The following is a 14343-nucleotide window of genomic DNA, read 5'->3' on the forward strand; positions in this document are numbered from 1 at the left end:
AGGGCGAGCATGTTTGGTGTGCCGGGGATTCGAACCCACGACTCTCAGATTGCGAGTCGAATACCTTAACCACCTGGCCACACATGTTGAGTATAAAAATACTATTTATCTTACAGTTTTCACATTTCATTTGCATAATTTCTAGAACCTGTTAAATGAATATCAAAACTACTTTAGAAGTAAATGTTTATATTCTATTTTCCATTTTCTCTGCTATATCACTAACTATCTATTATCATCAATATAGACTGCAATGAAATGTTTAAAATTAAGAAATGGAAATATATACATACCTTTTATTTTTTCTTGAATAACTTTAAAATATCTTCTTTGAGTCATGTGTGTAATTTAACGTTTTTACCTTTTTAGTTACAGTTTACCTTTAATATTTTATTTTCCTTTCCAATTCATTATCTTTTATTATTTATGTCAAAACATCAAATGGTTCCTGCAGGCCATATAACATTATGATTGGCATAGATGCTTTAGCCTTCTGGCAAAATGTTTGCACTCACCTATTTTCATAAGCCTTCAGCAGTGAAATGACTAGTAGAAAACTTAAATAATCATTAAACCTTTTGAATTATGTATGTTAAAACACAAATAATTTACTGAAATATAAAGGTAAGACCTAAATACAATTTAACTGTCTATCATACTATGTATAAGGTGAGAAAAAACAGACAATCCCTAGAGACACTGATCTCAACAATGGGCTTAGCAGCAGTTTGCTTATCATTTGAAAAATAATTTATAACCTACATTTTCTTCTAGCCTTGCAATACAAAATGATAAATTTGCTCTTTCTATTGGTTATAAGCATGCCACTAAAGTCTAGAAAAAATAGAATACTTTGGAATGTGGGCATGGCATCTACTAGGAATAAAAAAGTAATAAGCTCCTTCTTGGAATGCTATAGCTACTGTTAAATGAAATTAAAGTTTAAACTTTGACCTTGTATTTGTAGAAGCTCATTTAGACTGTCATAGAGATACTGAGACGAAACCAAACAGAAACATAAGCAACCAATTCTAAGATATTTCAACTACATGTGGCATCACGTGATAGAAAACTGAAGTTTTAACTGTTTGTTTCAGGGGTTTCTTTCAAAATAAATAATAACTTATATAAAACTTTGAATTATAATGTATTTGATAATGCTAATTTCATTAAAATACATTGACAGTAAATTGGTTTAATTAAGTTTTGAATGTAACTTGGTAACATCTTGTGACATGTGCAGAAAGGTATTTAAAAAGTGTAGTAGTTGTTAAAGGGTTAAAGAATATATATATATACACACACACACACACATATTTAGGCCTAATGAACCATATGAACTATGCAACATATCTTTGTATCAAAATTAATCTGAATGTTTTATATTTAAAAAAATAAAATAATTTATTACATCATACCTGCAGAGTATACCAGAAACCAAATGTCTGTTCACTACACAGTTCATCTACTGGATAGTGCCCAGGGGTTGCACTGGCTTGCTGTGAACAGAACAAGGCCCACATTTTAATACCTAATATACCTGTAATAGTTAATCTCAAGCAACAAATTAAAAAGGATTTTTCCCATTGTTAGACAGTGAGAAAATAGATGACAGTTAAAATAGATGTTTCAGAAATATTTAATAAAATTGTTAGTATGCTTTTAAAATTACCTTTTAATTAAATTTTGGACCACTCACATTTAAATTTAGGTCACTTTTAAAACCCTTGAAAAGATTTTTAAATAGTCTTACTTTGATCAGTTCAATCAATTTCATAATTGTATTTCTAAACTCTGGCTTCTCAATGAGTGTGTCCAATAAGAGTTTGGTGTGATGTTCTCCAAAAGATATGAAGAGCCCATAAATACTGCAGGAGACATCCTATTGTATTTAAAATAAACCATACAAACTGTTATTGACTAACAAAGAAATTAATATAATAAGACAAAACACAATAGGGAATCTGTTCAAAATGTCTGAGTAAGAAAAATATAGTTATGTATGAATACTTAGGGTCATTCCACATCAGTCCATGCACACAAAAAAAAAATTAGAATGGATTTAGATCCTCCAATTTAGTTAAGCTTCAAGAGCCTATTGAGAAACTAATCCATATATCAAATATTTTTAAGAGGTGCAGTGATACGAACATTTCCAAAGGTACTGATTTTTAGAACAGTAGCAATTACTCAAGCACCCATAAGCTTTGACCTAAATAACTTAGAATGGCTAAATTTAGGTAAATGATGACCTATCATATGATATGCATTTCACTGAATATAAAGAACAAGAAGAAGAAAAATAAAAGATCAAGAGATCTGATTTTTTACTTTGAATTCAAGAAACATTTTTTTTTTTCAGAAGTCAAATATGATATCCTTACATTTGTCCTTATTGATGGATCAAATTTAAATCTGGAACAGCAACTTGAATTAGGAAAGGGAAAAATAAAATGTTAGTAAGTAACCAAAAATTGCATTTGCCTAAAACAGAAAAAGAGACTGTCATAGTCTACTGGCAACAAATTGTCAAAAAGTTACATAAATCAAACTAAAGCAGACAATAAATAAACAATTTGAGGCTTTGTCACAACTCAGGTATCTTTATTCATAAAAGTAAATATGCAACTATTACCAATGCTGGCATACACTTTCGTCAGAGTATCTGAAACAGGAATATCCAGAATTTCTTGTTTTGTCAGATGTGTGAAAGTTTGAAATGGCCCTTGTGGATGGATGAAGTTCAGTTTCACCAATGCTGGCATACACTTTCGTCAGAATATCTGAAACAGGAATATCCAGAATTTCTTGTTTTGTCAGATGTGTGAAAGTTTGAAATGGCCCTCGTGGATGGATGAAGTTCAGTTTCACTTCTTCATTCTTCTCATTCACTTTGAAGACACATCATACCCATGACTATTCATCAAAAATGCACAAAAATCCAAATTCAAGCTTATCTTCCAAGGCAATGACTATCTCTTCTTTTGAACCAGATGAAAAGGAATACAACTTGGCAGAAATTTTGTTTCTTGTCACAGGAAAAAACAAATAGTTGTTGAGCTCCAACAACTGCAAGTTAGTGCACAAATTATTTTTCCAGGATCTTTAGTTTCTAATAATCACTTGACATGCAGTACTTGAAGACTACTACGATGTTCTCAGCTGCTCAATCAAACAGCTGGGGAGGTATTTTTTATTTGTTTAACCACTGAATACTGACTTTTCCAGCTAACCTCTTCACTGAACCGTCAATGTCATTATATGTTTGTGTCTCTTTCCTTGGGATCTTTTGGTCTTAATTGAAGATAGTGATAATGGAGGTGATAATGACCAAGAAAGTGATCATATTATGAAAGAATGCAAAAAATGTATATGATATCAGAGATGTTTGCTGAATAGATGCTTCTTTGATGAGAAATTCACCAAGTCGAAAATCATGTGACAGTGAATCCTTTAATTCTATTGATAAAGCAATTTGTATAATTACCTTAAGTACTTTAGTACTAAAGAAAATATGCTTTATTATCATATCCAATAAGGCAGACCAATTATTGCTTAATATAGAAAAAATTGTAAAAGACAGTAGAGAAATCAAATCAATCATATGCAGTAACCAGTTAAAGAAAAATATAAAAATGCAATCAAACCTGTTACATTCTACCTAGAGAAGGGTGTTATCAGCTCCATTGTGAGATTAACTACAAAATAAAGTTTTCCATTTGTGTAAAATCAATATCAAAACTCAATAGACTACCTGATGTTTTAGCTTGATACAGTACCTTAAAAGCACTCTAAAATAGGCTGCTTACAATTGCAGTTATCTAAAATTTTTAATATATAGCTAATATTTTTTTTTGTCTGAGTTGCCCCTTTGGATTACTGACTTGTAGTTTCTTCCTAATGACAGAGATACTCTCTAATGAAAAACTGAATTATGGATTCTAGTACCTTTATCTATTTTACAAAATGCTTCATCTTCAACCACATTGAGCGTTTGGACCAGATTCTCCTTGACTTGGCTCAGAGAGGGTGTACTTCACTCAGTTCTTGGTACCAGTCTTTGTAAACTTTCTTCCTACAAACTCACAGATTTTGGCTCCAAGTGTAAGAAAATGAAGTGTTTTTACAAATCTTTTCCAAAATTAGTTAGAGATTATTCTTCTTAAATTAATTTTTGGGTTTAGTGATTGGGTTATACAACAGGCAATTATCCACTGTAGTTGATTTATTTCCATGCTATCCTCTTTATGAAGATTGGAAGCTAGCAGTACATCAAAACACAAGCTGACATACAACCGCTAAGAAAATTAAACACAGACTGGGATAAACATGTCAAGGGGTCCCTATATATATACCTAGATATTATAATTAGAGGCCACTAGTAAAACTCTAGTAAACTGAGATACCTCTATAACTTTTGAGAATACTCTTGACAGTTCTGGCTACTTCCAGAAATTTATGCAAACTGGATACATTAAGGATTTGTAGTCACTTGATGCCACATAACTGATCATATTCCTGTTCTCACTGAAACCTCAAATTCATATTTGGTGAAAAACTAAGGATATTTTGTTTACAAAACTCAAGGTCAAAAATTACACTTCCTTACTTTTATTTTGATTTAAACTCAATGATCTACATAAAAGGTAAAAAGGCATCAAGAGAGCTTCAAAATGTTGCCACTTTCAGCTCTCTAAGTTAATCAAAACAAAATCTTGTAAACACCTTAGTAGTGGCCATCAGACAAGAAACTGGTACTTTTATTGACAATGTTCAAATTGCTGCACCTTGAAAAGTACTTGATATAGGGAGCTGAAATTTGATGTGTATTAGTTCCTCAACACTCTACAAGCTCAAAAGATTAATCAAAATCAGATGAAGTCAAGTAAATAGTTAAGTTGCTTTTAAATGTAATGACCCTTTAATATTCAAAAGATTCAGCCAAAGTTAGAGAAACATTTTCAGATATTACAACAAAGTGATCATCTTCTATTACACACCAAAATAACCTAACTTATGGACCCATAACTTATATATTTCTGAGAAATAAAAAAAAAAGCTTTAAATCTATTTTTAAATAGCAGGTATCAAATTATTTGCTAACATTTTACTCTTCTTTGTTGATATCCTAAGAACCAGTTTTTATGACATCTAAAATTCTTACCATAAACTCAAACTTATATCTGTAGTTATCATTGTTTCTGACCTATAAGATAAGATTATATCAGCCCAATAATTTGTTAATCGTTACTGAGGTCCATCTTGAACCATAATCCTACATTATTTCCATATATTTAACATCTATCATATTGAACTGTAACTCTATTTTCCTATACATAAGTAATTAGTTCTTAAAGAATTCACCATGTCTTTTTCCTCCAGGGATTTATTCAGTAGGTCTTCAAGCTGAATTACAGAGTTCAGAAGTTTTAGAATTAGATTAGGATACCTGCAAAGAAAATTTGCATTCTAAATCTGGTGTTGATCAGGAATCTCAATTTTAAATCTGATGTTGATCATGATATATATAAATAAACAAAAACTTCTGTAACAGTAGTTTAAAATCTAAAGAAAAGTATAAAAACTTCATCTACCTATAAGCTTCTGGATGGGTTACCACATTACTTAATGCTTCCAATGCTGTTTGACAGAGTTCTTCATTATAAACAGCACTCAGAGATAGCCTGAATAAAGATTCATACTCTAATAGTAGTGGGCCAAGCTGTGACCAGCTAGAGTAGCATTTCAGTCCCATCTGGTGGAGATCTACAAATGAAGATGTCAATGGCTGAGACAAAACTTCAAGTAACAACTCTGACACTTGATGCAAGGATGATTGTAGAGCATTCCGAATAATTCCCTTCTGTGAATGAGCCAAGTGTGCAGTCTGAAACTGATTTAAAACAAAAAAATTACAGTTAACAAAATCCAGCTAAGATATTTACTTTACTTAAGTTTAATCAATATGTAAAATATAAAAAAGGATTAGGCACTTTTAGCATATCTCACAAAAATATCTTGACAAAATCCTTCCTGTATATTCAGGATGTAGAAGGACTTAGAATCGTATGAGAGGCAATTCTTGTAATTTTCTATGTTAAGTTTTTCAGGAGTAATACCAAATTTATTCCACTTTTTTCCTACAACTGTTTGTTAGAATACTTAAAACATTCCAAAGTAAAAATCTAAGTACTGCTAAATATAACAGACTAGCGTATACCCCATCAAACATTATGGAGCAAGTACTACCACCCCCTCCATGGTATACTCTAACCTCACATTTCATAGCTAACTGAAATAAATAAATTTTGTGAAATAAAGCTTGACCACAAAAAGGCAGAAAAGTGCAGTCGAGGCAGTCAGATGTCAGTAAACTCCTTTGTGAGCCAATCAAAATTAAGATCATTCATGAAATGAATTTGTGGCATATTCATAGAATAATTATTGACAAAAATCAGTTAGATTAACAACTTCTAGTATATAGAAAAGCCAGTGCGTTTTGGCAATACTACGTTCCAACAATTGCTTTTATGTCATGTTGCTTAGCAACAAATGTATAACCTAATACTGTTGTTAGTCTATGTACCGAAAGTATAAAATGAAATGTATAGACAACAAAACTGGAAAAATATTTATTGATTTCTTAATTTAGAGTCTCAGTTGATTAAAGAGGATTTTTTTTATTAAAACGTTGTTGATATAACAGAAAATAGCTTAATTCAGAAACGATTTAAGTTTAAAATTTAATCGATATTTTTACTTTCATGATAAAGTTTATGCACTTGGCTCTAGGCTAGGTGATCCCACACTACGTCTTTACTTTAGGCTTGTTATACCAACACTCATTACACTTATAAGGTTTCATGGCACACCCATGAAAAATAACTGGGAAATGTTTAAAACTCTAAACCCTGATCAGATTAATTATATAAATTTGAAAAACTAACAATAAAGAAATGGTTGGATCGTTAATGGTAATTATTCAAAAGTGATTTGATATTGAACAAGGAAATTATTGTTGATTAAAAGATTACCAATTTGGTCTCAATTCTAAAAAAGACAAGGGCTGTGATAGCACCTGAACAATTATAGACCTAATAGTTTGACTTCCCTTATCAAGAAGATAATGAAATTTATGGTCGGATATAATTCAAAAAAGCATCTAGAAAACTGCCATTACATAAGTAGTCCAAAACGTTTTTTTCTTGGAATTTATTGGAGTTTTTCTTTTATAAAGCATTTGTTTTATCTCAATGAAAGCACTTTAGATGGTGTTGTACACCTTATCTGTCATAAACACTTAATAATAATCGTAAGGATGAAAACGGCCAAAATCTGAAAGGTCTGAAAATCTTAAGTCCAGAGCAACAACCATAAGTGGTAGGATTTCCAACACACAACAGGGTATTTGAACTATTTTTAACTACACATAACAAAGTTAACAATTAACTGCTATATTACTTTCTCTTCTTTATAGCTAAAACATAAAAATGCAACAAATCAGTACCTGATGAAAATATCATACTGTTGTAACAAATTCTATCACTGGGCAGGTTCTTTTAGATTAAAATTGCCAAATTCGGTTAAGGTAATGATAAGGAATTAGTTTACTTACTCTTTAACATTTCTACAGGCTAAATTCACTTTGACACAAGTTATAGGCCTAAGTTCACAAACAACGTTTCAAGTACAAACCCTTGCTAAAGGTACTATGTCTACTTACAGTTACAGAATTTCTTTCCTACACAAGCAATTAATTTAATAGATGCAACAACTCTTACTACAAACAATGATCTGAAAAAATCACTGAATACTTCACAGAATTCACAATAACTTTACTGAATGACTACTCATATTAACAACTAATAACCCTCATATCTAGATATTACACAAAGCATTCTCGATTATTACGATTAGCAGCTCTCGCTAACAAACAATTAAATTATAATATTGAAAATATAAATAGCTTTCAATAATATTATTTTTGCAATTTAAATTCAGGTATTAGTAGTACATTAATCACTGTTTTAATCCAAACAGATTATATTGATATGAACATTTTTAGAATACAATCAAGACATAGATAAATCCTATGTGTGTATATATATTTATATATATATTGGGTTTCACTTACTATGAAATGGTCTAAAGTCACAAAGCAATAAAACTAAAAGAAAGCAGGTGTGAAAAGGTTAGAAGCCCAGGCTGTTAAGATAAATAATTGTAATTGTCTGTTATAATCTTCAGTCATTCTAAAAGAAAAAGAAATTTTTTTTCAATTTTTTCAACTAGCATGTAAATCACCTTTCACTTAGACTGACTCAGTAAAGGTTTTGTAAGTTCATAGACAATTCTTTTGGTAGAATTATATATATGAAATACTAAACTTAGTCTAATTATTATGCTTTGGATAGTTGTATTGGTGGGTTAAGTGGTTGCTTTGTTGATCTGAAAAGCTTCTATTCTTATGTTCCCATAAACATTTAGCATCAATAAATTTCTGGCTATGTTCTTCACCTTCTCAGGTACATCCAGACTATGTCATAGTTATTATTAATACAGTTTAGGTTACACATCTTACACTTTCAAGTAACTTTACTTGATAGTTACTATCAATAAATGTTTGGTTAAGTTACTCACTTCTTCTGGTAGCACTGTTAGAAGTTCAAGAAGAATAAGCATTACTTGTTGAGGCTGAAAAAGAACAAAGGCATTAGTTGCTAGTAACTAGATAGATCTAGAGACAAAATATTTATCACTGGTTAATGTACAAATAGTGGGCTTATTTTTAAAATGGGGGGAACAAACATCAGGTTTAAAGCTTGCACAATAGTAAGACTGTTGTAGTTTAAAATATTCAAAAATGGTGAAATATCACTGTAATATAATGGTATTTTTTCCTCATAATGATAAAGAAGGTGGCAATCTATAAAATATAAAATCACTTTTTGTTCCTCAAATATAATAATACTGAAGTCATAATGTACATATAAATTTGAATGTATGGCTAGTAATCTTTTGTACCAGTGATATATAAACTATGGAATACATCTTAAGAAACAAAATATAAAATACACTCTTTGTGATTGTTTTTAATGATGTACAGAGTACTTGACAAAAAAAGCAAGAAGTTATAATAAAAACACCACAGAAAGATAAAAGAAAGATTGTTTAACAAAGACTGTAGCATAGATAAATAAAAAATACTAGAATATGTAGGTATTGCAGTACAGAAAGCCATTTAAACATTATGGAAGCTCATTTAAGTTAGCTACTGCTTTTCTCCTGTGAATGTTGAGGTAGTTCAAGAACTATGATCACACTTTAGATGGGCATTTACTTGTCCCATATACAATATCAAATATCACTGATCAAGTTTATAGTAAGTCCCCAAAACTTGATCAGTGACTTGTATGGGTATGTGACTGCTTTTTCCAGAGAGAAATATTTTAACAGCAGGATTATCAAATAGTGTAGAGTCAAAGGGCACAACATTTTGAAAAAGTGAGTCTTCAATTTTTGTTGTACAATTCACACATAAGAATGTTTAAGACAACAAAAAAACTCTAAACCACACTACCAGCTTCCTATCCATGAAATTAAAGCTATAGTTACAAAATGAATCTACATATTTCTCTTGGTACATTATAATATGATAATAATAATAATAAGATGACTTGAAACTGACAAAGTTTTATGACCCAAAGATTTACAAGCTTATAAACACATCATCAAATTAATGAATGTTTTAATGATAAAGATGGTCAAAGAAACTAGAATCACAGCAATTTCATTCAAGCATATATTGTAAAGCCCCCAATGCAACTCTAATATACTTTTGTCCTTGTGATACACTTCAAACTTAACCAACATTTCCAATATGCATACATGACCTTCCACCTACACTTCCCAATACTTTTGATTTAAAATAATTACCTTTACCATTACATAAAACTATATACATGTTAAATTCTGTTGACTTAGAATACTGTTTTTAGTACAACTTTCCTGAAATTTCCCTATGGATGGTTGACTAATAATACAATAAAGAAGCAAAAACACAAAGTATGAGTGATGGTATTAAATAAAAAAAACAAAAACAAATTCATTTTATGCAATGCTAATTTAGTTTAATTCATTGGAAATTATTAAAAACTATTATTGGGATTAAACACCTGGAAGCATCAGATTTCACGATTTTAAAAATATTATACTAAAAATAGAAATTAATTCAACAATTAAGTATTCCTGTAAATCTACAATTTCTCGTTTTGTTAAGAAAATGTTTCAGGATATATAAACATATTTCTGTACAATAAATAGTTTGGCTAATTAGTAAAACAATTATATTTCAGTGCTTTTAGTAACTAGATAATATATATAAAGGAATCTGTTAAAACTGGCTCAGTATTAAAGACCAAACTCAATCTTTTATGTGATGGTTTAAAATATACAGTAAAATATCAATTCTACCAAAAAAAAATAAAACAGAGCATGATCACATATTTCGATAATCATTTAATTTTTGAAATTTATATTATTTGCCACTTACATTTCAATATATAATGAACATAGACAAATCTTTGCTGATAGCATATAAATACATTAGCCTGGTCTATGAAAGAACAAAAATGAAATTTGTTAGATGAAGCACCAGAGTGCTGTATGGCCATTCTTAGTTGATGACAAAAAAAAATTTACCTAAGCATTCTTCCAATTTAAAAAGTTATTAAAAAATAAAAAATATATGTCAATAAATACTGTGAGAAAGTTATGGTTCTAAGTAAGGCAATATTTGATTTATACCCAAAAAATATTACACATAAATCAATCACCTCAGAACTGCCATAATGGATGAATTGTTCATTAATGCCATTAGACTAAACACTGAATACAGTGTCAGGTTTTGGTTCAAATTAAGTATTTAGTTATCTAAGCACAATTTATTACATAAGATAGCATTTGTGCTACTTTATTATCTGCTATCTGTTGGTACTTCTAACTACAAAAACATCAAAAGTCAGCATCATCTCCTGCAGAAACGAAGAACTGGGCAAGACAAACTCTACATTAACTAATGTTTAAAAGCAGAAAAACACTCCTATACTAGAGTACAGTGTGTCAAGTTAAAGTTGTATTTTGAATTTTCCTAAAAAGGACAAGAAATATGCTTCAATTCAAAGCTGATAATTGTAATAACTAGTTGCTTCTGTGTTTACAGTTTCTATTATGTAGATGAAACTTCAACTGCCAGTAAAAGTGATTAATTTAGACAACTATGTGAGGATGTTTGGCTATATGTATTAACATAACTATCATAAATACTTTTTCATAATGATAAATTATGTTTTCACATATAAGATCTGGTTCAAAAAACAAAAAGATATTTAAATCTTGAAAATATAAACTGTTACTATTGTTTTCTACCTTCTTATTTTAATACAGAATTTTTCAAAAATGTTCAATTATTCTAAATATGTGCAGTTTTTATATAACACATTATCAAGACAGTCATAAAGCAACTTTTGCTCTAGTTACCTATTATCATATGTTGTTTTCCCTGAGATAACACCTGGTCTGTCCACAGAAAACAACTGATGTGGAGTTGCACCTAGTATATCAAAGTAGACTTCAGCTTTCTCTAATGATAGGTCAGGTGATATCTCAAGGTTACAACCTCCCTTATTTACTAAAAGAATGATCAGTCTCTTAGGTAGTGCTAACTGTCCTGGGAAAGCAAGACACTATAGATTTTAACCATATAACATGATACTTTCTCAGACTGAATATAACAATTTTGTAGGAAGGATTCACAGAACTTTCAGAATTTCAACTTTTTAGTAAAGACAATCATCCTTCATGCTGAAATAATACACACACTGTGATTTTTGTTATGCGTGTATTTTTATTATAGCAAAGCCACATCAAGCTATCTGCAGTGTCCACTGAGGGGAATCGAATACCTGATTTTAGCATTGTAAATCTGAATACTTATTGCTGTCCCACTGGGGGATGGTTTGTGTTATTAAATAAAGATTATTTTCACTTTGTGTTTACACTTGTGTCCAGACTTTTTATTTGCATAAACTCAGTTTTAGAGAAATTCATAATTAATTCACAATATTTCCTGCTCAAATGTCCAGTTACATAGTGGACCTATCTTATTCACTATTGGGGGAAAAGTAAAATATATATATATATTATAGACACCATATTTTCTTTAACTTCCTTGTTTTATGCTAGCTTGATGAAAAAAGTATAAAGCATCATCATATCAGTGCATCTCAAAAATTCTTAATATAGCACAAGTCTTTATTATGGTAACTATGACAGGCATCCAAAACAATTTTTTTTATACTATTTGCAAAAGTTTGTATACAGGAATTTTTAGTTTCAAAAACTTTATGAAGCTCATGTGAAATGGTCATAATTATTATTATTTTTAAATATAATAGTTTTTCCAAGATTTAAAAAAATTACGACTGAAGCATTGTTCATAAACAATGTCCTCGCAGTAGGAACATAAACTTTTGATTTGTAATAAAGAAGTATTTATTTAAAATGTTATATAAGTGAACTTACAGGTAGGGATGGAAGATGAGATGGTTGCACTGTGGCTGCCACATCAGCAATGGCTGTCGGCCAATGATCAGAGACAGTGTGAATAATGTAAGCAGATAGCTGAAACAAAAAAACCTCAAACTACACATTTTAACTGATGTCACTAGTTTAGAATCTACACAAAAAATATTCCAATTTTGGCTAAATAAGAATAATGGAGTAATAAATAAAACAAAAAATACTTCCTACTTTTTTTTTAGAGGCTAATGTTTATAGGTAAACTAGATGACCAACTTGAGATTTACAGATCTTTTGAAGAAATTAAAGACCAAAAAGATAAAACCTTGCATTTCGAATCAGAGTTTTTCCCATTAGAAAAAAATCCTAAACAATTTCACTTCTAATGTTAGAAAGTTTTACTCTCAAAACAAATATCAGAATATATATATATATATATATATACACACAATAACTGGAAATAATGTAGTTCTACAACTAAGACTATATAGTTGTATGTATTTCCTTATGTTTGGTCAGATACTTGTAGTGTTGGAAAAAGGCCCAATTCTATAAAGTAATTTGAACAAATTGTAATGAACAGTAAATAAAATTAAGAAAACATTATACACAAAAGTGAGTTTGAGTAGACAAGTCTAATCTAATAAACTGTTTTTACTCTGGAGGAAAATGAAAGAAAATAAATACTGAGTACTTTAAACTGGAAGTATACAGAGGTCTAAAATATCAATTACAAAAAAAAATTCATGTGTTCTGAAGAGTTAACTGTGCTAATTAAAGAAAAATCTACATCTTCACTACAGTTGCTAAACATCATGATTTTTGTTGTGTTTTCTTCAGTTTGTGTTTGCAATAAAATGGTATTCAATTTGCTTTGTATACAAATTAAAAGTACAATTTATATTACCAAAAAAATTATAAGTAAAATAATAACAACTTACTGCAACACACAACTGAGTCAGAACAATCTTGGGACCTCCTGAATAAGAAAGAATGGCTTCAAGCAACTTGTTGCGAAGTGGTTCGTACTGATTTGTAGGTAGTTCATGAAAAAACTTTGAAATCTTCACATGTAAAGTACTTGCTCCAAAGAACTGAATCACATGGCTCTGAAAATTTTCAAAATTATAATACTGAAATATATATATATAAATTACTTTTAGTTTGTTAACATAACTGAGGTTGTCCCACCCTTTTGATTATCTGAAACAAAGAAATTTTCAAAACGTTTTACTAATCTTCTCTTGAATGTTGTTATAAATAATTTTGTTTCTCTAAAATATTACACTGAAGACACAGTTTGCTTTTTCTACCTAATACTTACACAATTATATTTTCTAAATCCAGTTAATCTGAAAAGTATGAAGTTAGTTGATTTGATCAACCTTGAAATTATACATATTATAACTAAATTTACTAAGTGCTTCACAAATTTTAGCAAGCTTTTAGTACACATTATACACAGCGTGGTCACAAGTAAATAGACACCACCTTTTCAGTAAAATTTTGCAGTCATATTCACACGAATTGATATATTTATAATCTAATTAATATCTAGTAGATCTTCCTTTCACTTCTTGGAGTTCGTTGATCGTTTGGGGCATCGTGAGAATCATCTCGTCAATTTTAGATTCTGGGATTTTCGCCCACTCTTTCTTCAAAACTTGGAGTAGATCGCTCTTCGAAGTTGGTTTTTTTGGTTGTTTCTTGATTTGCCAGTCGAGTATGGCCCAGAGGTTTTCGATGGGGTTCATGTCAGGAGAC

General features: G+C 30.1%; 1 protein-coding gene across 1 annotated transcript in view; it reads right to left on the reverse strand.

Annotated features, from left to right (window-relative positions):
• Positions 1-14343, reverse strand: part of LOC106461320 (importin-13-like) — a 42940-nt gene that overhangs the window by 24791 nt on the left and 3806 nt on the right. Inside the window, exons 3-9 of the mRNA XM_013921138.2 lie at positions 13521-13688; positions 12583-12681; positions 8641-8694; positions 5595-5893; positions 5365-5449; positions 1754-1882; positions 1419-1499 (exon numbers count right to left, since the gene is read on the reverse strand). Coding sequence (XP_013776592.1) covers positions 1419-1499; positions 1754-1882; positions 5365-5449; positions 5595-5893; positions 8641-8694; positions 12583-12681; positions 13521-13688 — 915 coding nt within the window. The remainder of the gene's footprint in view (positions 1-1418; positions 1500-1753; positions 1883-5364; positions 5450-5594; positions 5894-8640; positions 8695-12582; positions 12682-13520; positions 13689-14343) is intronic.

This window comes from Limulus polyphemus, unplaced genomic scaffold, assembly GCF_000517525.1.
Source record: "Limulus polyphemus unplaced genomic scaffold, Limulus_polyphemus-2.1.2 Scaffold934, whole genome shotgun sequence".
NCBI lineage: Eukaryota > Metazoa > Arthropoda > Merostomata > Xiphosura > Limulidae > Limulus > Limulus polyphemus.